The sequence below is a fragment of the Elgaria multicarinata genome, chromosome 3 (genome assembly GCF_023053635.1).
Source record: "Elgaria multicarinata webbii isolate HBS135686 ecotype San Diego chromosome 3, rElgMul1.1.pri, whole genome shotgun sequence".
Classification (NCBI taxonomy): Eukaryota; Metazoa; Chordata; class Lepidosauria; order Squamata; family Anguidae; genus Elgaria; species Elgaria multicarinata.
In genome coordinates this window covers 153,431,742-153,456,952 of record NC_086173.1, presented here as the reverse complement: position 1 = coordinate 153,456,952, position 25,211 = coordinate 153,431,742, and the positions used below count along the sequence as shown (strand labels likewise).

At 47.6% G+C, this 25,211-nt stretch overlaps 1 protein-coding gene across 1 annotated transcript; it reads right to left on the bottom strand.

Annotated features, from left to right (window-relative positions):
* Window positions 1-328: 328 nt before the first annotated feature.
* On the bottom strand, window positions 329-12,745 carry LOC134396068 (zinc finger protein RFP-like). The gene is made up of 7 exons (XM_063122420.1): window positions 12,320-12,745; window positions 11,618-11,713; window positions 9,446-9,676; window positions 8,235-8,257; window positions 7,599-7,714; window positions 5,237-5,269; window positions 329-3,824 (listed from the first exon to the last, which is right to left on the bottom strand). The coding sequence occupies exons 1-7, from the start codon at window positions 12,743-12,745 to the stop codon at window positions 3,307-3,309; spliced, it is 1,443 nt and encodes a 480-aa protein (XP_062978490.1). The 3' UTR covers window positions 329-3,306.
* Between the last annotated feature and the right edge of the window lie 12,466 nt (window positions 12,746-25,211).

Here is a 25,211-nt window from a genome sequence, read left to right as displayed (position 1 = left end):
GATACATATTTTAATGTATATATAACTTTTCTTTATTTTTATAAAGATAAAAAATGGATAATCTAAAATATGCAATGCTTACCAAAAGACAGGAACTGTTAAAAGAAAAAACCCTTAGAAAGTAAAAACCTATGATAATTCTGCTGTGTTGCAGCAAGGAAAGAAGGCTGAAGGAGGAGCTGCAGCCTGGGAGACGGCAGAACAGGGGGTCCCAATGTTGGTGGCTCTGGCACCGTGGCCTGTAGGCATCTCCAGTGGAGCCCATGAAGTCGTCCCCAAGGTGGCCCCTGCAGGCACCCACAGAAGATTTTATTTAAAAATTAAAAAATTGTTTCCATTTCTTTAATATACGTCAGATATTCATTATCCAAAGTAATTAATACATATCATATACATACAACTTTCTAGCAATAATACATAGGCTTCAACAAAAGTAGATCAAATATTCACATAAGTATCCATTTGAAAGTGCCACTCATCCGAATATTGAAAGCGATGTAAGGTCCTCATTTCATAGCATGAGAGGGGGGAGTTTTTCTCCTTCCCATGTTGTAATATCAGTCTTTTAGTTGTCAAAGGGGCTCAGAGAATCCACTTACACTGACCATTTATTCATTTCAATGAGGCAGGCAAATAATTTTAAAGAGCATATACATCAGTGAACATACAGACTGTCCCAGCATAAAGTGTATCTGTGTAATAAACTCCTCCCCGAAAGAATCAACTTCTGGACTGTACAAAACGTATGTCTAAGGCCGCAACTCTTTGGAGACCATCAGCAGCGTCCGAACTCGGAGGCCTCCGAGTATTCTAACGCAGGGCAGCCAGGGCAGGGAGGCCATTCTTGCGCCTGTGCTCCAGCTGCCCTGCATTTTGGCTAGATGGGTGTTTTGGCCTGTCATTTGGTTTCTAGGAAAGGGCATTATTAAAAGTAAACAGAAGAAAATGGGCTTCTGTAACCATGTAAATGCCCTCCTTGCTGCCCCCGGACTCTAAAGTGCTTTTAACAACTGCTGCAGGGAGCAGCGTCAACCCTGGTGGGCCTGGCTTTCCTCTGCCAGCCCCGGTTCTGAGGCTGAGTTCGTCTGCCTCTGCCCCCATCACCTGCGTCTCCCTGGGTGGTCTCTTGGTGCCCCCCCCCCACTAGGCTGCAGGGCCTTGGACTTCAGCCCCCATGTCCAGCCTTAGGTGCCCCACCATTGTGCTGGGGGTGAAGTTTTGGTGGGGGATTCTCGCTATTAGGGGAAGAGGCCAGGAGGTTTGTCTTTTTAATTTTATTTTTGAAAAAAAAGTATTAAATCCACATGTAATAATGCCTTTCCAGATATTTCAAACTGTATCCTGGGAACAAGAGAACTAGGATGACCCCATGAAGAGGAGGACAGGGCTCCTGCATCTTTAACAGTTGCCTAGAAAAGGGAAAGTACAGCAAGTGTCATTTGTAAACATGCAGCACCTGGGGAAATTCAATCTTCATCACAACAGTGAAAGCGGCAGGAGTCCTGCCCTCCTTTTCATAGGGTCATCCTAAACCTAACATGATTTGGGTGACCATATGCCCAGATTTGCCTAGACACATCCAGAAATCCCACCCCAAAGCAGCATCCGGGGGGAGATTTCAAAATCCCCCCAAATGCCCGGGAAAATCGCGGTCCTGCCACTCCCTCCCATGGCCCAGGCCTGCGTCGCTGGGGGGGAGGAACTGGGAGACTCGTCCTCTGAGAACGTCTCTCCCAGCCCCCTGCCCCCACGGAGGCTCTACCCTTCTCCTCTGTGCTGCCGTAATCGCGCCAGCACACAGGAGAAGGCCTGCGTCCCAGGAGGTAAGGAGTGGGGGGTCTGTTTATGCTCCCCTTACCTCTGAGCTGCTGTGGGAGGGCTGCGTCTTTCACTCCCCATCCTGGGAGCAAACACGGACCCCCGGCCCTTACCTCTCGTTATAAAAAAAAAGAAGAAGAGATTCTTCGTTTGTTGGGTAAACAAATTTGGATGACGATACAGCTTCTGATGAAGGACCTAAGGGACCGAAACGTCAAGCTAGTGTACGCGTCAATCTGTCTCATTTGAATTCACGTATTGTTTTTTATTGAAGAAATCATTCTTAAATATTTTAAACCTTACTTAGCACCAGAGTACACACTTCCTTTTTTCTTGCTTGTTCATTGTGCCAGATTTTTCTGCACTTGTCAACTGCTTCGTTTGTTCAGTGGTAGCGGTTTGATGAAACGATGAATATGGAAATAAGAAAGGTGATGGGGAAAGAGTGTTAAATGTTAGGAAAGGTTAGACTGTGGTCATCCAGTGAAGGATTTGCAGTCAGAAAAGATATTTGAGGGAATGGGAGACTGTATCACATGGAATATAGCAAAAGATTCAAAGTGCAACAAAAGCTACAAAAGTAGGAATGACTGAAGTTAATTTCAGATACATTGAATGTCTCACTTGTTCTTTATTCCAGTGATTTTAACATTAAGATGTTACATAGAACAGGTTTGTCTTAATTGTGTGCTGTGAAGTCAGACATGTGACCAAGGGCATGTTTGGGTGGGAACTCCCCCTTGGGGGCTGGGCACGTTTGTGGGCACGCCCCATGGAGTGGCCATGTTGTCTTCCTTTTCGGTTTCCGAAATATGGTCACCCTAAGCATGATGAGATAACCCTTGTTCCCAAGGCAGTAACGTATTTTATTTAATGAAAATAACTAAGGGGGACATATTAGCTCACTATAATAGCAATTTCCCTGGACTTGCTGAATCCAAGCCCACCCACAGGCCATTCTCAATGGAAATCACATGGAAGATGCATTTGTCTTCGTGAAACAGCAGAATGAGAGGCCTTTTGGGATATGGAGACTTTGGCAAGAATGTCACATCAGGATCTCTGACAAGCTACAATGCACCCGTGTGTGTGTGTTTGTGCAAAAAAAGAGAGAGACAGAGAGAGAAATTTTGTGGTGGGTTTTCCATCTAAGGATATAATGAAAATATTGTGGAGACAAGGAAAATGGAAAATGAAACAAGGACTGAAGGTCATGGAAGCAGTGCAGTTAAAAGACATGTTGGTCTGGATTACTGATGTGCTTCTGTCTCTTTAAGAAGTAAGAGATGAGAGAAGTCTGGGAAAAGGGAGGGAGGAGATCAGGCACCTTTTTAGTCCATGTAGTTCTGGTGTCTGTGACTGGAGGCCTCTCAGGGTGCCTTTGCAGAAGGGGAAAAGGGGCCCTTGACAAAGGGAGGTTTGATGCTTAGAGTAGAATAACCAGTCTGGTCTGGAGAGGAGGGAGAGTGAGGAAGGCTCTGAGCTGCCTTAAGGAGAGATGCTGAGGTGGCCTTTTCCCAATACATAAAAGAGGGGCATAATTGTCTCTCCTGCAAAGGAGGCTCCAGAGAAGGTGTAGAGGAGGGTCCCCCTGTCAGCATCGTAAAAGGACACCCACCCCTCATTGCAGTTCAGAGACACTCGGATCTTCTTGAGCTTCCCACTCAGGAACAGACGAGGGGAAAGAGGGGGGTTGCAAGCCCTATATACACCTCCATAACACCCCACAAACCACATCCCTTCCTCAGGACTAAGTGCAATCCAGCCTTTTCTCCTCACAGACTCTCTGGCGACCCCCACAGCCCATTCACCCTCACTTCCCACACTGACTTCCCAGAAATGTCTGCCTGCCGTGAATCCCTCACGTCCCAGGACAAAAGGATGTCGGTCAAATCTCTCAGGATTGTTGGGCAGATCTTGCAGTTTGTCTCTCCATCTCACACTTTTATGGTCCTCAGACAGGATGAGGCTGGGATGAGCTGTGTCTGGATCCAGAGTGACATTTGCTGTTGGGGATGGAGAGAGAGGAGGGAAAGAGAAGGTCAGCAGAATCCTCTGGGACAATGGCGGAGGTCTTAAGTGTTAACACCCCACAGGGATCACAGATTTCCTCTAATGTCAGGGAATATGAGAAGAACTCAGTATGATAACAGGAACATGAATACCTCCAATGCTCATAGCAGAGCCAACATGAAAGCTCCCCCAAACCAGTTTCCCCAGACCTCTCCTCCCTTTCCCTCCCTCCGTCCTTCCGGCCCACCCTGAGTGGCCAAACTCCCCCTCCCCTGTATTCCCCTCCATTTCCCTGGGAAGCCCCCACAGCCACCCCCATTCCATGCCCAATTTGCCCCTCCCAGTTAAGGGCTCCTCCCACATTTTACAAGTAAGAAAAAAAACCCCACTCTCAAAACACTCAACTCTTTGCTGCTTCCAGATCAGGGCTTTAGTGCAGCCTGGCCCTGCCTCATTCCAGGAATTCCATGTTGTCTTCCCCTCCTGTCCCTCCTGAGCTTCTTCTCTTAAGAAGAAACAGATGGAAAAGCTCCAGGATGCCTTCTCATTGGCAGTGCTGGGAGCCCCGCCCCACCCCCACCCCGTGTGTGTGTGTGTGTGTGTGTGTGTGTGTGTGTGTGTGTCCTGGGTGAGTGGTGGTGGAGGGAGGCAGAAGAGCAGAGAATTCACCACCACCCCTTGATGCTGCCTCTGTGAATTGGCCAACTGAGACTTCCAGGGGGAAGGAGGAGTCTCCATTCTCCTGAGCAGAGAGCAGCCAGCCAGTTCTGCCCTCCCTCTTGGCAACAGATAACTGGGTTGTCGATAGAACTATGAAAATCTAGTATCTCGTTCGCTTTTGCAGCAGTTGGAGGCTCCACCTCGGGTGCAAGATACAAACATGCAAAGGAGCCCTTTCTCTTGCCAGTGTTTTGGGTGGCCCATTTCGTTTCATACAATGCTAATATGAGACTTTTGTGTCTCATATTATGTCTGTTTTATGTCTCTTTGAACGTTCCTCTGTGAGATACCTCTGACTGCTCAAGTGTGCATGGATGGCCAGAGCTCCACACGACTGGGAGCTTTGCTTTCTCACATGTCCTGATTGTATGGAGCCCATTTGAATGCATGGGGGAAGTATGGAGGGGAGGAGCCCATAGTTATACCCCCCTGTCTGTGCCTGCTTTGTTGATATGGAGAACCCAACATCACTACAGAGTTGCTGATGACTCATAATTAACCTATTTATCGTTCCGAAGGGTGCAGGACAGAACGGTTTAAGCACAGTGAAATGAAGCCAGTGAAATATCGGACCAGTCCATATCTCTCCTGTGCATTTGGTTCACATTGTTTTTGTGAACCGCCCAGGGAGCTTCCACTATTGGATGGTACAGAAATGTAATAAATAAATAAACTGGAAATGTACCTTTCATCGGAGGTAGTCCAGTTAGCAGCGCATCTGGGGAAGGAAATGATAGAAACTTTAAGAGGCCCATTATGAATCAAGTAGAAACCAATCTGGTAAAAGGGAGATCCTCTTTGTAACTTTAAACTGATTCCAAATAACAGTACAATTCTATGCGTGTTTCTCAGTGTTTCGTTTCATCCGAAGCCAGTGGGGGAGGCTCGTGGGGAAGGTTAACAAGTCAACCCACAACCGCACCACAGGCTATGGGTCTGGAGTGGCTTCTTAACCACCCCAACAAGCCACCCTCCCTAGATTCAGACGACACGAGAAGCCTTTGCCCAGCCAGAATAACTATGCAAACCAGGCCAGCACTCAACAAGCCCAAGCCACCGGGGCTGATTAGCCACCCTGGAGTCATGCAAACTGGCCCAGTAAGTCCCATCATGTTCAGTGCAGCTTAACCTCAACGAAGCACATCTAGGACTGCAACCGAAATAATAAAAAAACAAAACTCTCTGTAGAACATAGAAAATGAGAAGCAGAAGGCAGAACTAGGATAGAGGTTGTATTTAATTCCCCTTCCTATGGCTAGAACAGCCCTCATGGGCTACAATTTAGCCTTGTAAATCTTATATATCTGAAGCTCCAAAAAGGTTTTTTTAAATTCCTTCCCCTGTTCCTGTGTTTGCTTCGTTGTCATTCAATACTCATGAATTCGTAGCCAATTAAACCAGGGGTCTAGTTCTAATCCAACCTATGGGGCAGCACAATCCGGCCTGCACAGCCTCTTGGTCTTCCTCCAGGGGAATGAGCTGAGTCTCCAAGCCCCACCCTCTGGAGGAATCCCCTTGGAGGGCTCCCACACACACAGCTGTCTCTGATCAGGGATAGTGGTGGGCATGTGCGGCAGCCTGAGCAAGGGCACTCACCTAGGCTAGATTGAGTAACCACATTACACCAGTTTTAAAATCTCTTCACTGGCTGCCAATTAGTTTCTTGGTGAAGTATAAAGTGTTGGTTATCACCTTTAAAGCCCTACATGGTTTGGGTCGCCTTCTCCCATACAATCTGCCCCGCACACTCAGGTCCTCTGGGAAGAATTTTCTCCAGACAACAAAAACAAGGCTGACAACTAGTACCCAGAGGACCTTTTCCTCTGCCGCTCGCAGCTAATGGAATGACCTGCCAGGAGAGATTTGTCAACTTCAGTTTTCCGGATTTTAAGAAAGCTATAAAGACTGATCTCTTCCGGCAGGCCTACGCAGTTGAATTTTAAGATGCTTTTTAATAATGTGCTGCTTTTAATGATGTATTAGTTTTGAATGTTTCGATCCAAAGGGAGAGGCGGGTAACAAATAAATAAAATTATTATTATTATTATTATTATTATTATTATTATTATTATTATTATTATTATTTCGCACAGATGGAGCAGTCTCAATGCGCACCCCCTCTCATCCCCATGGCTATCTCCAATCTTGGAACAGAGACAGGAGCATGGATGAGAGGTGGTTCGGAAGTGTGGCCGCTACCCGCGGTGGGGGTGAGTCCCAATGCCTCCCAACCATCATCCCTACAGCTATCTCTGATCTGAGAGCAGAGATAATGGGGACGATGGGAATGAGTGGCAGGACTGACCTTCCCTGTGCAGGGGATTCCCAGCACCCAGGCCGCATCACATCAGATCAGAGGGATGGATGCGGAGGGGGCTGGACCTCTTTCTCTGACAGGGAAGGAGGCACCGTTGCAGACCTCCTTCCAGCATCAGTGGGGGGAAAGGAATGGGGTCCCATCACCTGCCCCGTAGTGTGTGAGGTGGAGGGCAATCTGGGCCCCACCCCAAAATAGCTCTGCAGCCTTGACTTTAAAAAAGGAAAGGGAGGGCTAAATGGACAGTTCTCACAGTGGAGATCAGTGATGGGGACCCCGAAGGGTGAACGGAGACCACGGCTATTGAATCCGTGAATAAAGAAGATGGTGTCAGGGGTAAGCAGCATGGAAGGAGAGGAATCAGTGGACAAAATTCCCAATCGAGAGAAGCAGTGGGGCCCCCAAAGGGAACTCATTCCTTATCTCTTTCCTGCAGTTTAGATTCATGAGTGGGGGATATGGAGTCAAGAGTAAACAGGGAGGTTGACACACTAAATTATTCTGGATGGTGAAAACCCAAAGCAGAATTGGAGAACCTTCAAGAAACCTTCTCCAGTCTGAGTGGATGGGCAACAAAATGCACTCTGGGTATTCCTGGAGGAAAAGGAAATGGTGGCCAGGCTGCCAAAATGGAAGCCTGCTGTTTACTGCTGTTGACACCGTTTGTAGCACCAACAAAATAAAATAAATTAATGCCCAGCACTGCATCCCTGCATCCCTGCTTCCTTACCTTGGAATTGCTTCACGACTCTCTCCAGAAAGGGATTTATTTCACGGAAGTCCCAGATCTTCTGCTTCAGCTCTGGAGGGAAAGCTGCTGGATTCTCAAATGTCTCCTTCTCACTCCTGGTGGCGAGGGAAAAAGGTAACCCACATCCATTCAATCCAAACGGAAATGGCAGAAAGCTCAGAACAGAGAATGGGCAACTTTTGTTGGGGGAGGGAGCATCAGCCACACTGGCCCATACAGAACCCTTTGGGAGCCACACCAGTGAGCATGGCTGGGGGAGGGAGGGTGAGCGGGGCGGATGGGATGCTTGTGTTTGTGTCTAGTTAGGGTTAGTGGTCTGTGTTTTGCCTGTGCTGCGGGGTTGCCTGCGTTGTTTTGGGAGAAGGTTTGGTCTGTGGAGTTTTTGTATGTGTGTTTTGGGGTGAGATGTTTTGTAGGCAGAGAGGAGCCTTCAACCATGTGTGATGGAGGGAAGGAAGGAAAGGAGTGCTGGTCCCTGTTTTAATCACTGAGATGTTGGAGTCCATGAGATGTTGGAGACCAATGTCCTCTGCCCAGGAGCATGGAGGGAGCCATGTGCTTCCCATGTGATCCAGACCCTTCCCACCATTATGGAAATGAGTGGGATCCACTTACCTCTGCAAGGTGTTTCTCACGTCCTGCAAAGAAAGGAGAGAGAGAAGAGGCAACTCAGTGCCTGCCAGTCACCCATCTATGGTACTCTGGTCCTTCTCCTGCTCAAGTGCTGATGCTTCCACATAGCACCCACCCCCCACTCAAGGACTATGAGGAATAGATAAAACATCCTACAATGGGGGTTCAAGAGGCCTTGGTCAAACACTCAGGCTTTCTCAACAGAGAGACATTGATCTACATTTGAAGGCAGTGGTCTTCCACAGGTCCAGATCCAAGAACCACGAGGGACCCCAACCTGCAACATGGGCCCCACTTTCAAAAATGGCCCTACATGGTGGCAACACCTTTGCAGTGACCCATCTGGACTGATCTTGTGACCCACTTTTGGGTCACAGCCAACCCTGTTGGCCTATTTCCCTGTGCAGAGTCGCTGACAATTTATAGTCTCTCTTTTAGGACAAGAAAGTACTCCAAGATGGGGACATTTCCCTTGACAAAAAGAGGAATGCCAGCAGTGACAGTGCTTCAAGCCCTGGCTTCTTCAAATAATGGGAATTTCCACAAACCCACAAGAATCTCAGGGATACACTCATTCATTGGAGAAATGCGATGCTAGGGCATTCTTCATAAGCGTGCAGAATCAAAACAACCTGTTATGCAAATAGGAGTACTTAACAGTGCTGGGGGTGGGAGGGAGTTTAGAGTGAACTTTCCAGATTGGGGGTGGGGGAGGAAGGTTCCACGGGTGGGGGTTTCTCTTAGAACAGGGCAGTGAGACATGGGGCTTCTCTAAATAAGTGATTTATAGCATGCTCCTGACTGGCCTCTCATGGAAATTTGGGGTCTTTCTGACGATGTCTCCTGCACCTTCCCCCATTTATTCCGTTAAAAGAAAACCCCTGGATATCCCGATTCTTCAACTACATCTCAAGACTTCCAACCATGTGCAGCCAAAGTTGCACTTCCAAACCTCCACTAGAGGGCGCTGTCCCCTTCATTCTTACTATGAGCACTAGGAGGAGGGAGAAGTTTCCAATTCCAGGCCACCTGGTCGTCCCTCTCCTGCCGGGTAACGCAAAGCCCTGGTCACAATACACACACAGAATAGAAATGGGCTGGGCTTCCAGTGCAGGGGGTTCTCCTCTTCAAGGTCTTGAAGTCAGCTTTACCCTTGGGAGGAAGTTCCTGGGCTGTTCCTGCCACTGTCTTACCTGCAGGAGTTCACTCGCTGGCTGCTGACCCTTCTCCTCCAACTCCTGGATGAGGCTTTCAAGAGAGGAGAGTTCTTCAGAGAGTTTGGCCTGGTACTCCTCCCTTCTCCTGTCAATCTCCTCCTCTAAGCCTTCTATCTGGGTCAGCAGGAGCTTCTCTTGTTCCTCCAGAAGCTGCCGGAGTTGTCTGAACCGAGCCACTGTCTTTTTCCTCTCTGCTTTGGTTTGCTTCTGCAAGAAGTGGATGGAAAGGGGAGAAAGGGGAGCCAGAGTCAGAAATAGGACCAAGCTTCACAGCATCAAGAGGCTTAAAGGAATTTCATAGGAAAGTAATTTAAATTTTCAGAGATCTTAAATCCATGTTCAGTAGAGAAAAAGATTCCTATAAGGTCATAGAATCAAAGAATAGCAGAGTTGGAAGGGGCCTACAAGGCCATCGAGTCCAACCCCCTGCTCAATGCAGGAATCCACCCTAACGCATCCCTGACAGATGGTTGTCCAGCTGCCTCTTGAAGGCCTCTAGTGTGGGATTGCCCACAACCTACCTAGGTCACTGATTCCATTGTCGTACTGCTCTAACAGTCAGGAAGTTTTTCCTGATGTCCAGCTGGAATCTGGCTTCCTTTAACTTCAGCCCGTTATTCTGTGTCCTGCATTCTGGGAGGATCGAGAAGAGGTACCAGGGCCCACTCTCAGTCTGGCCTTTCATTAGCCACCGTTCTGGGAGGTTTGGCCATTCCAGGCAAGAGCTGTTCTGCAGAACCAGGCTGCCTGGGGGCTTTGGATTCCTCTGCATTTTACGTCACATTTTTAGTCATATTGGCTGAAGCCCTTCCTAGGGGCTGCCTTGATAGCCCGTCATTGGGGCCACATTCCCCCCAAACCCTGTGGTTTCCTTCCTGTGGGTTTGGACTTGCTAATCTCCAGGCCAAGGAGGGAGCAGGGGGGTTCCAGCAATCATCCAGGTACTGGAGCCACCCCCTTCTGCCCTCTTCCTGGCTTCCGGTGACCAATTGCCAGTCGCCATCTGCCAGGACCCCACCCCGGATCAACCACGGAGCAAGGTCAGAGAGCAGAAGACCTCGCTCAGGGAGAAACAGTCAGCATAAGTCCCTGAATATTTGCCCCGAATCAGCCGCTGCGTCATCTAACCAACGCAGCATAGATTTGGAGCCACCCTGGGGCAAAGACAAAGTGCTTGAGTGTGTGGTGGTTGGACAGCTTCAGACGTTCTTGGGGGAAACTGATCATCTAGACCCATTTCAGCCTTGTTTCAGGCCAGGGCACAGCACTGAAACAGCCTTGGCTGCTCTGACCGACGACCTACTTCCGGTTGAAAGACAGGGGGAGTGCTGCCCTGTTGATCTAACTGGACGCCTCAGCAGCTTCTGATACCATTGATCATGGTATCCTGCTGGATTGGCTATGTGAGATGGGAGTAGGTGGCTCTGTGTTCCAGTGGTTCCGCTCCCACTTGCAGGGCCAATTGCAGAAAGTGGTATTGGGGGATTCCTGTTCTACCCCATGGATATGAAGCCACAGGGCTCTATTCTATCCCCCATGCTGTTCAACATCTCTATGAAGCCACTGGGGGAGGTCATTACGGGTTTGGTGCCATCTGTATGCTGGTGATACTCAGCTCTACTTCTCCTTGTCATCGGAGACAGCTGGAGCTGTGAAGGTGCTGGACCAGTGCCTGGAGGCTGTGAAGGCTCCACTACCAGAAAGGTTGGGGTAAATGCCCTACTTTTGGGGAGCGGATTTTCCAGGGTTTGCCTCTGGATGGCTTCGTATTTGTGGCTGCGTCATCTGTCCGAAAATCGAAAGATGTGCATTTACGGAGGTGTAAACAGCCGTATGGAAAAGCCCCAGGTTAAAACATGGTTTTTTATCAAAGCCTTTGAAGGCTATGTTCTCCATGGTTGCACATAGTTTTAATTGTTTTCAATTGTTTCTAGTGCTTGTTAAAAATTTCTACTCATCTTAATTTGTAGGTGATTTAATATGTTCCTCGTTGTTTCTATTCTGTACTGTCTACATTGTTCTGTTTTTATCTGTATGCCGCCCTTAGATCTCAGTGATATAGGGTAGGATACCAATCATTTAATAAACAAATAAACAAATAAATAAACGATATCATCTAGACAGACCCCTAGTAAAACTGACACTTACAAGAAGTTCTTTATTCCCCTTTTCTGTTTCTGCCTTATATGCCAGAATTCTTTCTCTTTCTTCCCTGAGAATCTCCAGGTGACGACGGATCAGATCCTGAAGCAAAAACAAAAGTTCATGTTTGGTTTAGTGAGACAGAAAGAGGAAGTGAACAATATTCCTGTTCTCTGACATCCGTCTTTGTACTGGGGAGTGGGGAGGTTTTCAGCGGACTTTTTTATACCATTAAAGCCTAAAAAACAAGTCCCTCCATCCACTGGGAGTCTGAGTTTCACATGCACTGAGATGGGGATTGGGGCTGGGGGTCACACCTCCACCACCACCTTTGGCAGACACAGTAAACACTGCAGTACACACAAACCCACCCAGTTTGCTGCTGGAGCAAAGAGAGAGAGAGAGAGAGAGATGGGGAGAGAGAGAGGTATGAGAGGAGAAGCTGCAGCATCTTGCCCCTGCTCCCCTACTGCTCCCCAGGTGTGGAGAGAGCCCCCACCCTCCCCCCTCCCGAACCTTTTCAGGCTTCCCCTGGCTGCTATTTGCAGAACAAAGAACGTGCATGTTCACTGCATCCAGGCTAGAGGAACATAACAAAGAAATAGTTTAGTCCCAGTATTTTCTTTTTGCAGGGACTTTACAGAGAACTTCCCAAGAAGAACCCAGAGTTCTTCCCCCTCCCCACCAAGGTCTACAATGTTCTCCTACCTTGTACTCCTGGGAAGCCTCCTCCAGAGGAACCACCTCATGTTCTTTGTGCTCCTTGGCTCTGTCACACACCACACAGATGGGGGTTTCATGGTCTTTGCAGAAGAGCTTCAGGGGCTCCTGGTGTTTCTCACAGACTCCCCCCTTCTCCTCTGCCCGCTTTACCCCCTCATCTCTGCATTTCTTAGCAATTTCAGTCATCTTAGCTAGCGGCCTATTTGGCCTGAGGTTCCCCTTCTGGAAGGTTCCTCTACACTCGGGGCAGGAGGCCTCTGTGTCCTTCTTCCCCAGATACTTGCTCAGGCAGGCTTGGCAGAAATTGTGGCCACACTCTGTAACGGTCACTGGATCCCTGAAATAATCCAGGCAGATGGAACAACTGACTTCTTCACAGAGATCCTGGACAGGACTCCAAGCAGCAGCCATGGCTTTCGTACACGGCAGACAGAATTAGTTTCACTTTCTTGGCTTTCAGGAAGTGGGTGTTTGCTTACTTGTAAATGACTCACCAGAAAATCATCAGCACGTAAAAAATGAAGTTAAGCAGAGGATCATTTTTTTGATAAACATAAAATAATTTTAAAAGAATAGGCATGATTTTGAGTGGGGTACATTACATTTGTATATTTTGACCTGGTTTGCCCGTCACAGTGGTAAATTATGGCTTATTTCAACTACCTCTGATCACCCCAAGATGCCTACAGATTGAGCACTTTATTACCTGCTCTAGAATCTCAAGTATTGATGTCAAACTGTCTGGTCTGTAATTTCCCAGATCTGCCTCCCCCCCCTTTTTTTTTTTTTTTTTTTTTGATAACCAGCTGTACCCTGCCACGCGTTGCTGTGGCTCAGTCTGGTTAAATTGAAAATTATTATTATTATTATTATTATTATTATTATTATTTATTTATATAGCACCATCAATGTACATGGTGCTGTACAGATAACACAGTACATAGCAAGACCCTGCCGCATAGGCTTACAATCTAATAAGTTGCAGTAAACAATAAAGAGGGAAGGAGAATGCAAACAGGCACAGGGAAGTGTAAACAGGCACCGGGTAGGGTAAAGCTAACAGTATAGAGTCAGAACAAACTCAAAATTTGAAGGCTATAGGGAAAAGAAAAGTTTTTAGCTGAGTTTTAAAAGCAGTGATTGAGTTTGTAGTTCTCAAGTGTTCTGGAAGAGCGTTCCAGGCGTAAGGGCAGCAGAAGAAAAAGGACGAAGCCGAGTAAGGGAAGTGGAGGTCCTTGGGCAGGCGAGAAGCATGGCATCAGAGGAGCGGAGAGCCCGAGCGGGGCGATAGTGTGAGATGAGAGAGGAGAGATAGGCAGGAGCTAGACCGTGAAGAGCATTGAAGGTCAGCAGGAGAAGTTTATATTGGATTCTGGAGTGAATTGGAAGCCAATGAAGAGATTTCAGAAGTGGAGTGACATGGTCAGAGCGGCGGGCCAGGAAGATGATCTTAGCGGCAGAGTGGTGGACAGAGACCAGCGGACTGATGTGAGACGAAGGAAGGCCAGAGAGAAGAAGGTTGCAGTAGTCCAGCCGAGAGATAACCAGTGCGTGAACGAGAGTCTTGGCAGAAGAGACAGACAAAAATGGTAGAATCCTGGCAATATTATATAGGAAGAAACGACAGGATTTAGCTACTGCCTCGATGTGAGGAGTAAAGGAGAGCGAGGAGTCAAATATAAAGCCAAGACTACGAGCTTCCTTGACCGGAGTAAGCGTGACATCGTTGACAGTAAGAGAGAATGAGAGGTGAGGAGAAGGTTTAGGAGGAAAAACAAGCAATTCAGTCTTTGCCATGTTAAGTTTCAAACGACGATGAAGCAGCCAGGCTGAGATATCTGAAAGACATGCCGAGATACGATCGTGAACATCTGGAGAAAGTTCCGGAGATGAAAGATATAATTGTGTATCATCGGCATACAGGTGATATTGGAGGCCGTGAGATTGAATAAGCTTGCCCAAGGGCAGCATGTATAGAGAGAACAACAACGGGCCAAGCACCGAGCCTTGAGGAACCCCAACTAAAAGGGGAAAAGAGGAGGACGAGCTGCCGTTAGCCGACACGCTGAAAGAGCGACCCTCTAGATAGGAGGCAAACCAGTTATAGACAGAGCCACAGAGTCCAAGGTCATGGAGGGAATCTAAGAGAAGATCGTGATCAACCGTGTCAAAGGCTGCGGTTAGATCAAGGAGAATAAGAATGGAATAATGGCCTTTAGACTTGGCAGTAAGAAGATCATTGGTGATCTTGGTAAGGGCTGTTTCAGTGGAATGCAAAGGACGGAAGCCAGATTGAAAGGGATCCAGAGCAGAGTTATTAGAGAGAAAGTCAAGACAACGAGAGTAGACCAGACGTTCCAGGATCTTTGAGACAAAGGGCAGGAGGGAGACAGGTCGGTAGTTAGACAGTGATAGTCGATCAAGAGTGGGTTTTTTGAGAATGGGAGAGACTGTAGAAAGAAAAGACAAAGCGGATGTTTCTAATATGTTTAATTTCACAATGCTTGTGGATATACAATATTTTTAGTTGTTCCATTGTCTGTGTAGATATAGAGATTGTCTGGTTTGCCGACTCTAGAACATGCAACATATAATTGTCCATGTGAGAAGCAATCTGTCTGGATCTAAACCGCACAATTCTAAAGATTGGCCCTGAGCTTTGTTGATGGTGATTGCAAACGCCAATCGAATGGGGAATTGCAATCTCTTAAATTGAAATGGCATATCTGTTGGAATCATAGGAATGCGAGGAATGAGGACATCTTCACCTTTGAAAGGTCCTGTCAAGATTGATCTCCGACTATAACAATTGCCACTTCGTCTATAGTTGGAGCATTGAATCTTCGCACATGTTCTCCAGCAGGCGTTTTGTCAGCACGAATAACAATCTTGTGTGTATCAGATGGCATCATGTCAATTGCTGTTTTGAACAAATGTACTAAATTGTTTTTTTTTTGTGTGAAGTAGCTGTTGCAGTTTTGAAACAATGGACCTTTTTATGCCGGTATAAATTCCGCAGCGTGCATTCAATTCATCATTGCCATCACCAATGAAATACATTTGTAGGAATTTATGCTGACTATCTTGAAACGGAAGGAAGGAGCTGACTTTATGATAAATTTGTCCTTTGACTTTGGAAGTTGGCATAAATGGAGCTGTGATGATTTCTGCACCGAACGACATCATTTGGAAGCATGAGTTGTATTTCCTGATGTTAGATAGGAAATGCTTTGATTCTGCGGTATATCCGGCAAGCAAAGTTTGTAATGGCTCTGGTGGTTCTCCAAGTTGAGGCAGTTTAATTTTTCCAGCAGCGCAACACATTCCTTTTGATTCTCCATTAAATTTAAGAGCCTTGCAATAAGGACACACTTCAGTCATAGTGCCGATGAGAACATGCCGCCTCAAACTATAATCATCAGTTGGGTTGTACCGGAATGCAAGGCGATTGTAATCGTGTGATTGTTTACCACGGAGTCGTGTTGGACGCTGATGTGCTGTTTCTCGTTGACGTCTTTCAGCCACTCTCAGCCTGTCGCGTTCATTCTGTTGAGAACAAAGCAGATCTGAAGCTGTAGAACGCGATTGCCATGCTCGCAACCGTGCATCCTCAAGTCTGGCTGAACGTTGCTTGCCTGGTTCCTTGGCACGTATTTGAGGCATTCTTTTTCTTTTTTTCTCGTTTGCTGATGCCCGTTCTTCCTGAGTATGATTTACAATTTCTCGTCGCAGTGCTTCCGCTCCGCGAGTACGACGACCTAAGTGTGATCTTCTGCGAGGCATTATTTGGATGAAGTAAAGCAGATTGTTTTGTTTTTTAAAAAGGATGTTTTTATGGTGAGGAGGTTAGTGGAAACTCCTGGCAGTTACCTTTCTTCAGAACGTGTAACTGTCACAGGTGTGACATCTATATTCACTCAGCCAAGGCAGTGGATTGGCCTACTGGTTGGCGATGTCACAATGACCTATAAGAGCCAATAGGAGAGAACATGCAAATAAGAGAGGAGGCAGAGGCAGCGGATTGGCCTACTGGTTGGCGATGTCACAATGATCAGCAGGACTGGTTTTGAGGAGGCCTATTTCTTTGATTTTAAGACAAACCTTTGACCCCATATAGAACATAGTTACGTAACAACGCTCGCGTATTCGAATGCAACGTTGTGTCAAAATTTCAAAGCAATCGGTGAAGAGCTTTCGGAGATATAACGTCTGCTTCGAACGGACATTTACATTTTTATTTATATAGATTTATTTATTACACTTATATACCGCTCCCATAGCCAGGGCTCTCTGGGCGGTTTACAGAAATTCTAAAATTGAGATAAAAACAAGTATGCAAAATTTAAAACTCTAAAACACAGAACATACACACATAAAGCATTAAAAACCGTTAAAAAATTAAACATGTGGGTGATTAAGATGTGCCACCATATGCCTGGGCAAAGAGGAAAGTCTTAACCTGGCGCCAGAAAGATAGCAGATTGGTGCCAGGTGAGCCTTGTCAGGGAGATCATTCCATAGTCTGGGGGCCACCACCGAAAAGGCCCTATCCCTCGTTGCCACACTCCGAGCCTCTCTCGGAGTAGGCACCCGGAGGAGGACCTTCGATGTTGAACGTAGTGACCAGGTATATTCACGTCGGGAGAGGTGTTCCATCAGGTATTGTGGTCCCAAGCCGTGTAAGGCTTTATAGGTCAAAACCAGCACCTTGAATTGGGCTCGGAAACATACAGGCAGCCAGTGCAAGCGGACCAGAGCAGGTGTTATATGGTCAAACCTTCTGGTTCCTGTAATCAATCTGGCCGCTGTATTTTGCACGAGCTGCAGCTTCCGAACCATCGTCAAAGGCAGCCCTACGTAGAGCGCATTGCAGTAATCTAACTTGGAGGTTACCAGAGCATGGACAACTGAAGCCAGGTTATTCCTGTCTAGATAGGGGCGTAGCTGGGCCACCAACCGGAGTTTGTAGAAGGCACTCCGTGTCATCGAGGTCACCTGAGCCTCAAGTGACAATGATGAAAAGAACCCCCAAGCTATGAACCTGCTCCTTCAGGGTGAGTGCAATCCCATTCAGAACCGGTAGAACACCCCCCATCCTGTCAGCGGAATCACCTACTAACAGCATTTCAGTCTTGTCTGGATTGAGTCTCAATTTATTAGCCCTCATCCAGTCCATTGTCGCAGCCAGGCACTGGTTCAACACATCCGCAGCCTCTCCTGCTGAAGATGAAAAGGAGAAATAGAGCTGCATGTCGTCAGCATACTGATGACAGCACACTCCAAAGCTCTGGATGACCATAATATTATTATTATTATGGAGCAGTCCCAATGCGCACCCGCTCTCATCCCCATGGCTATCTCCAATCTCGGAACAGAGACAGGAGCATGGATGAGTGGTGGTCCGGAAGTGCAGGCGCTACCCGCGGTGGGGGTGAGTCCCAATGCCGCCCAACCATCATCCCTACAGCTATCTCTGATCTGAGAGCAGAGATAATGGGGACAATGGGAATGAGTGGCAGGACTGACCTTCCCTGTGCAGGGGATTCCCAGCACCCAGGCTGCATCACATCAGATCAGAGGGATGGATGCGGAGGGGGCTGGACCTCTTTCCCTGTCAGGGGAGGAGGCACCGTTGCAGACCTCCTTCCAGCATCAGTGGGGGGAAAGGAATGGTGTCCCATCACCTGCCCCATAGTGTGTGAGGTGGAGGGCAATCTGGGCCCCACCCCAAAATAGCTGTGCAGCCTTGATTTTAAAAAAGGAAAGGGAGGACGAAACGGACAGTTCTCACAGTGGAGATCAGTGATGGGGACCCCGAAGGGTGAAGGGAGACCACGGCTATTGAATCTGTGAATAAAGAAGATGGTGTCAGGGGTAAGCAGCATGGAAGGAGAGGAATCAGTGGACAAAACTCCCAATCGAGAGAAGCAGTGGGGCCCCCAAAGGGAACTCTTTCCTTATCTCTTTCCTGCAGTTTAGATTCATGAGTGAGGGATATGGAGTCAAGAGTAAACAGGGAGGTTGACACACTAAATTATTCCGGATGATGAAAACCCAAAGCAGAATTGGAGAACCTTCAAGAAACCTTCTCCAGTCTGAGTGGATGGGCAACAAAATGCACTCTGGGTATTCCTGGAGGAAAAGGAAATGGTGGCCAGGCTGCCAAAATGGAAGCCTGCTGTTTACTGCTGTTGCCACCGTTTGTAGCACCAACGAAATAAAATAAATTAATGCCCAGCACTGCATCCCTGCAGCCCTGCTTCCTTACCTTGGAATTGCTTCACGACTCTCTCCAGAAAGGGATTTATTTCATGGAAGTCCCAGATCTTCTGCTTCAGCTCTGGAGGGAAAGCTGCTGGATTCTCAAATGCCTCCTTCTCACTCCTGGTGGCGAGGGGAAAAAGGCAACCCACATCCATTCAATCCAAATGGAAATTGCAGAAAGCTCAGAACAGAGAATGGGCAACTTTGGTTGGGGGAGGGAGCATCAGCCACACTGGCCCATACAGAACCCTTTGGGAGCCACACCAGTGAGCATGGCTGGGGGCGGGAGGGTGAGCGGGGCGGATGGGATGCTTGTGTTTGTGTCTAGTTAGGGTTAGTGGTCTGTGTTTTGCCTGTGCTGGGGGGTTGCCTGTGTTGTTGTTTTGGGAGAAGGTTTGGTCTGTGGAGTTTTTGTATGTGTGTTTTGGGGTGAGATGTTTTGTAGGCAGAGAGGAGCCTTCAACCATGTGTGATGGAGGGAAGGAAGAAAAGGAGTGCTGGTCCCTGTTTTAATCACTGAGATGTTGGAGTCCATGAGATGTTGGAGACCAATGTCCTCTGCCCAGGAGCATGGAGGGAGCCATGTGCTTCCCATGTGATCCAGACCCTTCCCACCATCATGGAAATGAGTGGGATCCACTTACCTCTGCAAGGTGTTTCTCACGTCCTGCAAAGAAAGGAGAGAGAGAAGAGGGAACTCAGTGCCTGCCAGTCACCCATCTATGGTACTCTGGTCCTTCTCATGCTCAAGTGCTGATGCTTCCACATAGCACCCCCCCCACTCAAGGACTATGAGGAATAGATAAAACATCCTACAATGGGGGTTCAAGAGGCCTTGGTCAAACTCTCAGGCTTTCACAAGAGAGAGACATTGATCTGCATTTTAAGGCAGTGGTCTTCCACAGGTCCAGATCCAAGAACCACGAGGGACCCCAACCTGCAACACGGGCCCCACTTTCAAAATTGCCCAACACGGTGGCAACACCTTTGCAGTGACCCATCTGGACTGATCCTGTGACCCACTTTTGGGTCACAGCTAACCCTGTGCATGCAGGGATCTGATCCAAACTTGGTCTGCCTAAAGTCCTCTTTAAAAGCTGTCACAGTGCAAATTTTCATGTGTTTATCTTTACAGCTGAGGGAGGTGTAAGCGTGTCTGTTAATTCCCATGTAGCAGTTACCCGACAACGGAGCTGTTTTTCACCAAACCCTCTTGTGGTGCGGAGAGAGGGACCCACTCTGGAAATTGGGGTGGAGAATCGCCTCAACATAGCTCCGTCCTAAATTTAGGGGCAGAGAATACCCAGTCTGCACACCCCTAATGTACACAGGTCTATTTTGAGCGCCTGGCCTGGCCTTACCAATGGCAGATTTCTCCCTGTGCTTTCCCAGGCAGGAATGAAGCCTTCCTTTCCATGTCAAAAGCAGCAGGTGATTAGGGTTATAATTTTCCCAACTTGGCTTTGGCAAGAATTCTCTTAAAGGTATCACCTTACAGTTGCCAAGTGTTTAAGGGGTCTGCAGTGCCTGCCTTGGGCCTTTTCCTTCTGTAGATGATGGAGCCAGGAAGGTCTTGAAGTCAGCTTTACCCTTGGGAGGAAGTTCCTGGGCTGTTCCTGCCACCGTCTTACCTGCAGGAGTTCACTCGCTGGCTGCTGACTCTTCTCCTCCAACTCCTGGATGAGGCTTTCAAGAGAGGAGAGTTCTTCAGAGAGTTTGGCCTGGTGCTCGTCCCTTCTCCTGGCAATCTGCTCCTCTAAGCCTTCTATCTGGGTCAGCAGAAGCTTCTCTTGTTCCTCCAGAAGCTGCCGGAGTTGTCTGAACTGAGCCACTGTCTTTTCCCTCTCTGCTTTGGTTTGCTTCTGCAAGAAGTGGATGGAAAGGGGAGAAAGGGGAGCCAGAGTCAGAAATAGGACCAAGCTTCACAGCATCAAGGGGCTTAAAGGAATTTCATAGGAAAGTTATTTTAAGTTTTCAGAGATCTTAAATCCATGTTCAGTAGAGAAAAAGATTCCTATGAGATCATAGAATCATAGAATAGCAGAGTTGAAAGGGTCCTACAAGGCCATCGAGTCCAACCCCCTGCTCAATGCAGGAATCCACCCTAAAGCATCCCTGACAGATGTTTGTCCAGCTGCCTCTTGAAGGCCTCTAGTGTGGGAGAGCCCGCAACCTCCCTAGGTCACGGATTCCATTGTCGTACTGCTCTAACAGTCAGGAATTTTTTCCTGATGTCCAGCTAGAATCTGGCTTCCTTTAACTTGAGCCCATTATTCCGTGTCCTGCACTCTGGGAGGATCGAGAAGAGGTACCAGGGCCCACTCTCAGCCTGGCCTTTCATTAGCCACCGTTCTGGGAGGTTCGGCCATTCCAGGCAAGAGCTGTTCTGCAGAGCCGACTGGTGACAATGCTGGCTTCATTTCAGCGCCAGGCCCCCAGCTATATGGAAGTGCTTTGGCGCTGAGTGGCGCCTTGTACCTGAGTGGCGCCTTGTACCTTCCTTCCTGGTATCTGCACGGGAAGGAAGACAAGTGCGAATTTTCCTCCCCGGCGCCTCTGAAAAGGTTTTTTTTTTCTTAAAAAAAAGTGGGGGTGGAGTAGGAAAGGAACGTGGCTGTCCGTCCTTTTTTTAACTCAGAAGGCACAATATGCGGAGGTCCGCATATTCAGATTGGAGGTTGCCCGGTCCTCCGAAAATTTGTTAATGCACAGCTCTGTATAGTTAAATCATAACATTATAAAAAGGGGGGAGGAACGGCACTGTTGCTCTCCTTTGCTCTCTGCCCCCTTCATTTTAATTCCCCCCTCCCCCTGTTTAGAGCCTCGGAGCTGGCTCCACTACCAGAAAGGTTGGGGTAAATGCCCTACTTTTGGGGAGCGGATTTTCCAGGGTTTGCCTCTGGATGGCTTCGTATTTGTGGCTGCGTCATCTGTCCGAAAATGGAAAGATGTGCATTTACGGAGGTGTAAACAGCCATATGGAAAAGCCCCAGGTTAAAACACGGCTTTTTATCAAAGCCTTTGAAGGCTATATTCTCAATGGATGCACATAGTTTTAATTGTTTTCAATTGTTTCTAGTGCTTGTTAAAAATTTCTACTCATCTTAATTTGGAGGTGATTTAATATGTTTCTCGTTGTTTATATTCTGTACTGTCTACATTGTTCTGTTTTTATCTGTATGCCGCCCTTAGATCTCAGTGATATAGGGCAGGATACCAATAATTTAAGAAAGAAATAAACAAATAAATAAACAATACCATATAGACAGACCCCTAGTAAAACTGACAATTACAAGAAGTTCTTTATTCCCCTTTTCTGTTTCTGCCTTATATGCCAGAATTCTTTCTCTCTCTTGGCTTTTTTATCACTAGCATGGTGCTTACCCAGGAAGTATTAGTTTCTACTGGTGCTATGATGCCTCTGCTTTGCAATTTTTCAAGTTGCTCTCATACTGGATGGTAAAGGGCAGCAGGCAGTTTTCTTCGTGGCAGGCATACTGGTTCCACTGCTGTGTCTACCTCAAGTCGCAGCTCACCTTCCAGACAACCTTCACCCCTGAAAACATCCCCATCTGAGTTTAAAATTCTCTCCATTGTCCATGGGTGAGCCCTTCTTGCTTCTTCAACTGGAGCTATAAAATTCTGGTGCTGAACCTTGATCAGATCCATGGCCTTTATAGCAGTGTACCCCAACAAGGGTTTATGCTTGTTTCCTTCCACAACCACAAAAGTCAGCTGGTACTTCTTCTCATTTTTGGGGTTAGTTATTATAATGTTGCATTTTCCTATCAGCTGCATTATGCTGTCATTGTACATAATTAATGTGCGTCTGCTCCGTTTGATAGGTGTGTTGGGTTCCAATTCACTTTGTGGGATCACATTGCAAGAGGCCCCACTATCTAGCTGGAAACGCACTGGCTGTTGTCCCACTAGCATTGTTGCATAGACTGCAGCTTGTGATGTGGTTCTTTTCCTTTGTGAAGCAACAGCCCGCACCTGACTTTTTTGTAGACTCAGGGAGAGGGACATTATGTCATCACTACTGTCTTCCTCGACAAGTCTGACTGTGTCTCTAGTGGGCTTCCTTTTGCTTTTGCACATACTGCTGAAGTGATTCAGTTTGCCACATTCCCTGCAGCGCTGTCCTAATGCCGGACACTTTTCCTTTATTCTCTCGTGCTGCCTCCCACAGTAAATGCATCTCACACTGGAGTGTAGGGTAATTGCTTTCTTCTTCAACTTTTGACTCAGTGCATGTATTTCAGAATGTGCAGGACCTTCCAGGGCCTTCACTCTTTCTCGTGAGGCTTCTGCTGCACGCCCCATGTCTAAGCATCGATCTAGTTTGAGATCAGCTTCTCTGAGAAGTCGCTCTCGCAGAGAGTGGTCCCAAGTGCCACAGACTATCCTATCCCTAATCAAAGAATCCGTCAACTTTTCAAAATTGCAAGTTGCAGCTAGCGTGCGCAAGGCAGTGACATAGGAGTCAATGCTTTCACCTTCTGCTTGCTCTCGGGTGAAAAATTTGTTCCGCTCAACTGTTTCATTTTGTTTGGGGGAACAATAGGCATCTAGGGCTCCCAGAACTGCTGTCAGGGTAGAATCTGTGCTCAGCTTTAGAGTGGTGCACACCTCTCTTCCCTGTTCCCCTAAGAGATAAAACAAAAGCTTTCCTTTCCTTGTTGTGTCCTCTTCTTCCACAGTCAAATCTGTGTACAGCTTGAACTCTTCCTTCCATTGGGCCCAGCGCTGTGCAAGGTTGCTGTCTGCGAGATCTAGAGATGCAGGAGGCTTCAGACCAAATTCCATAGCTTCAAGCTTCTAATTGCTATATTTTTGAGAATTCAAAGTCCATCCGCTGCCACCATGTTTAAAGTTTTAATAGAAGGATGCAACAACAGCTAGGCCTGTAACTCGTGCTTTATCCAAAATGGAAGCTGCCAGAAAAACTTCCTGACTGTTAAGAGCAGTGCGACGGTGGAATCAGCTACCTAGGGAGGTTGTGGGCTCTCCCACACTAGAGGCATTCAAGAGGCAGCTGGACAAGCATCTGTCAGGGATGCTTTAGGGTGGATTCCTGCATTGAGCAGGGGGTTGGACTCGATGGCCTTGTAGGCCCCTTCCAACTCTGCTGCAATTCTATGAGGCTAGGTGCTGTTTCCTTGAATAGTTTCCCCCTGGGAACCTGTTGTCCTTGACTTCAGTTCCACTAATCATGTTACATCACACACCACACAGATGGGGGTTTCATGGTCTTTGCAGAAGAGCTTCAGGGGCTCCTGGTGCCTCTCACAGAGTCTCCCCTTCTCCTCTGCCCCCTTGGCCCCCTGATCTCTGAATTTCTTGGCAATTTCGACAAAGTTACCCAGCTGCCTATTTGGCTTGAGGTTTTCCTTCTGGAAGGTTCCTTTACACTGGGGGCAGGAAGCCTCTGTGTCCTTCTCCCCCAGATACTTGCTCAGGCAGGCTTGGCAGAAATTGTGCCCACACTCTGTAACTGTCACTGGATCCCTGAAATAATCCCGGCAGATAGAACAAGTGGCTTCCTCACAGAGATCCTGGACAGGACTCCAAGCAGCAGCCATGGCTTTCATACACTGCAGACAGAATTAGTTTCCTTTCTTGGCTTTCAGGAAGTGGGCGTTTGCTTGCTTGTAAATGACTCACCAGAAAATCATCCCAAGATGCCTACAGATTGAGCGCTTTATTACCTGCTCTAGAATCTCCTTAAGTATTGATGTCAAGCTGCACGAACTGTAGTGGCGCCACCGTCAGGCGAGTCTCCCCCCCCCACTTTTCTGCATCCGGACCCCCCCCCCGACCCAATTCATCTCCGCTTTTGTGGGAGGCGAATCAGGCCGCTCCGTTATCGCTTCTCCGAACTGAAGTGAAGAGGAGCACAGCCCTACTCAGCACATCTCTCTGACAAGTTCAAACTGCACTTCAGCCTGTTTGCCACAGATATCGGATGGGTCACAGATCCTCTTTGGGGAGAAGACTGAGCCAAAATAGGAGTTGAGCAGTTCTGTCTCTTCTACCAGCATCTTGTCATCTTCGCTGCACAGCTGGTTTACTATTACTTTTGTCCTCTTTTTAGTGTTAACAGATCTGAAGAAGCCCTTCTTGTTGCGATTACCATCCCTCACCCGCCTCAGCTCATTCTGAGCTTTAGCCTTCCTGACATGGGGGGGTCTCTAGACGCCTTATTTACCACGTCACGGCTGCGCAGTGGCGCTGCAGTGTTTATATGATGCAGCCACCCACTTGCAGCCGCATGAGGCTTTCCCCCCGAAACTGCGCCTATATGTGGTGTTGTTTTACTGTGACTTTTTTAGTTGCTTCAAGGTCACCACATTGTTTCACTGTCTGTCACTGGTGGCCTCAGGGGTTGCTGTTGTTGTTGTATATAACGTACTGTCTGCAGTGAGCGCGGGTGGCAAGAGGAGAGTGTCTGTCAGGTGTTTATAAGGTTCTACAGGTCATTTGGGCACAAACTATAAAAGTGATCTTCCTTCAGGGAGCTTTAAAGGATGCTTCTTTTTCAGTTTCCACTTTGATGTTAGTTGCGCTAGGTTAAAATCAGTGGAACACAGCTTGACTCTGAGGCAACATT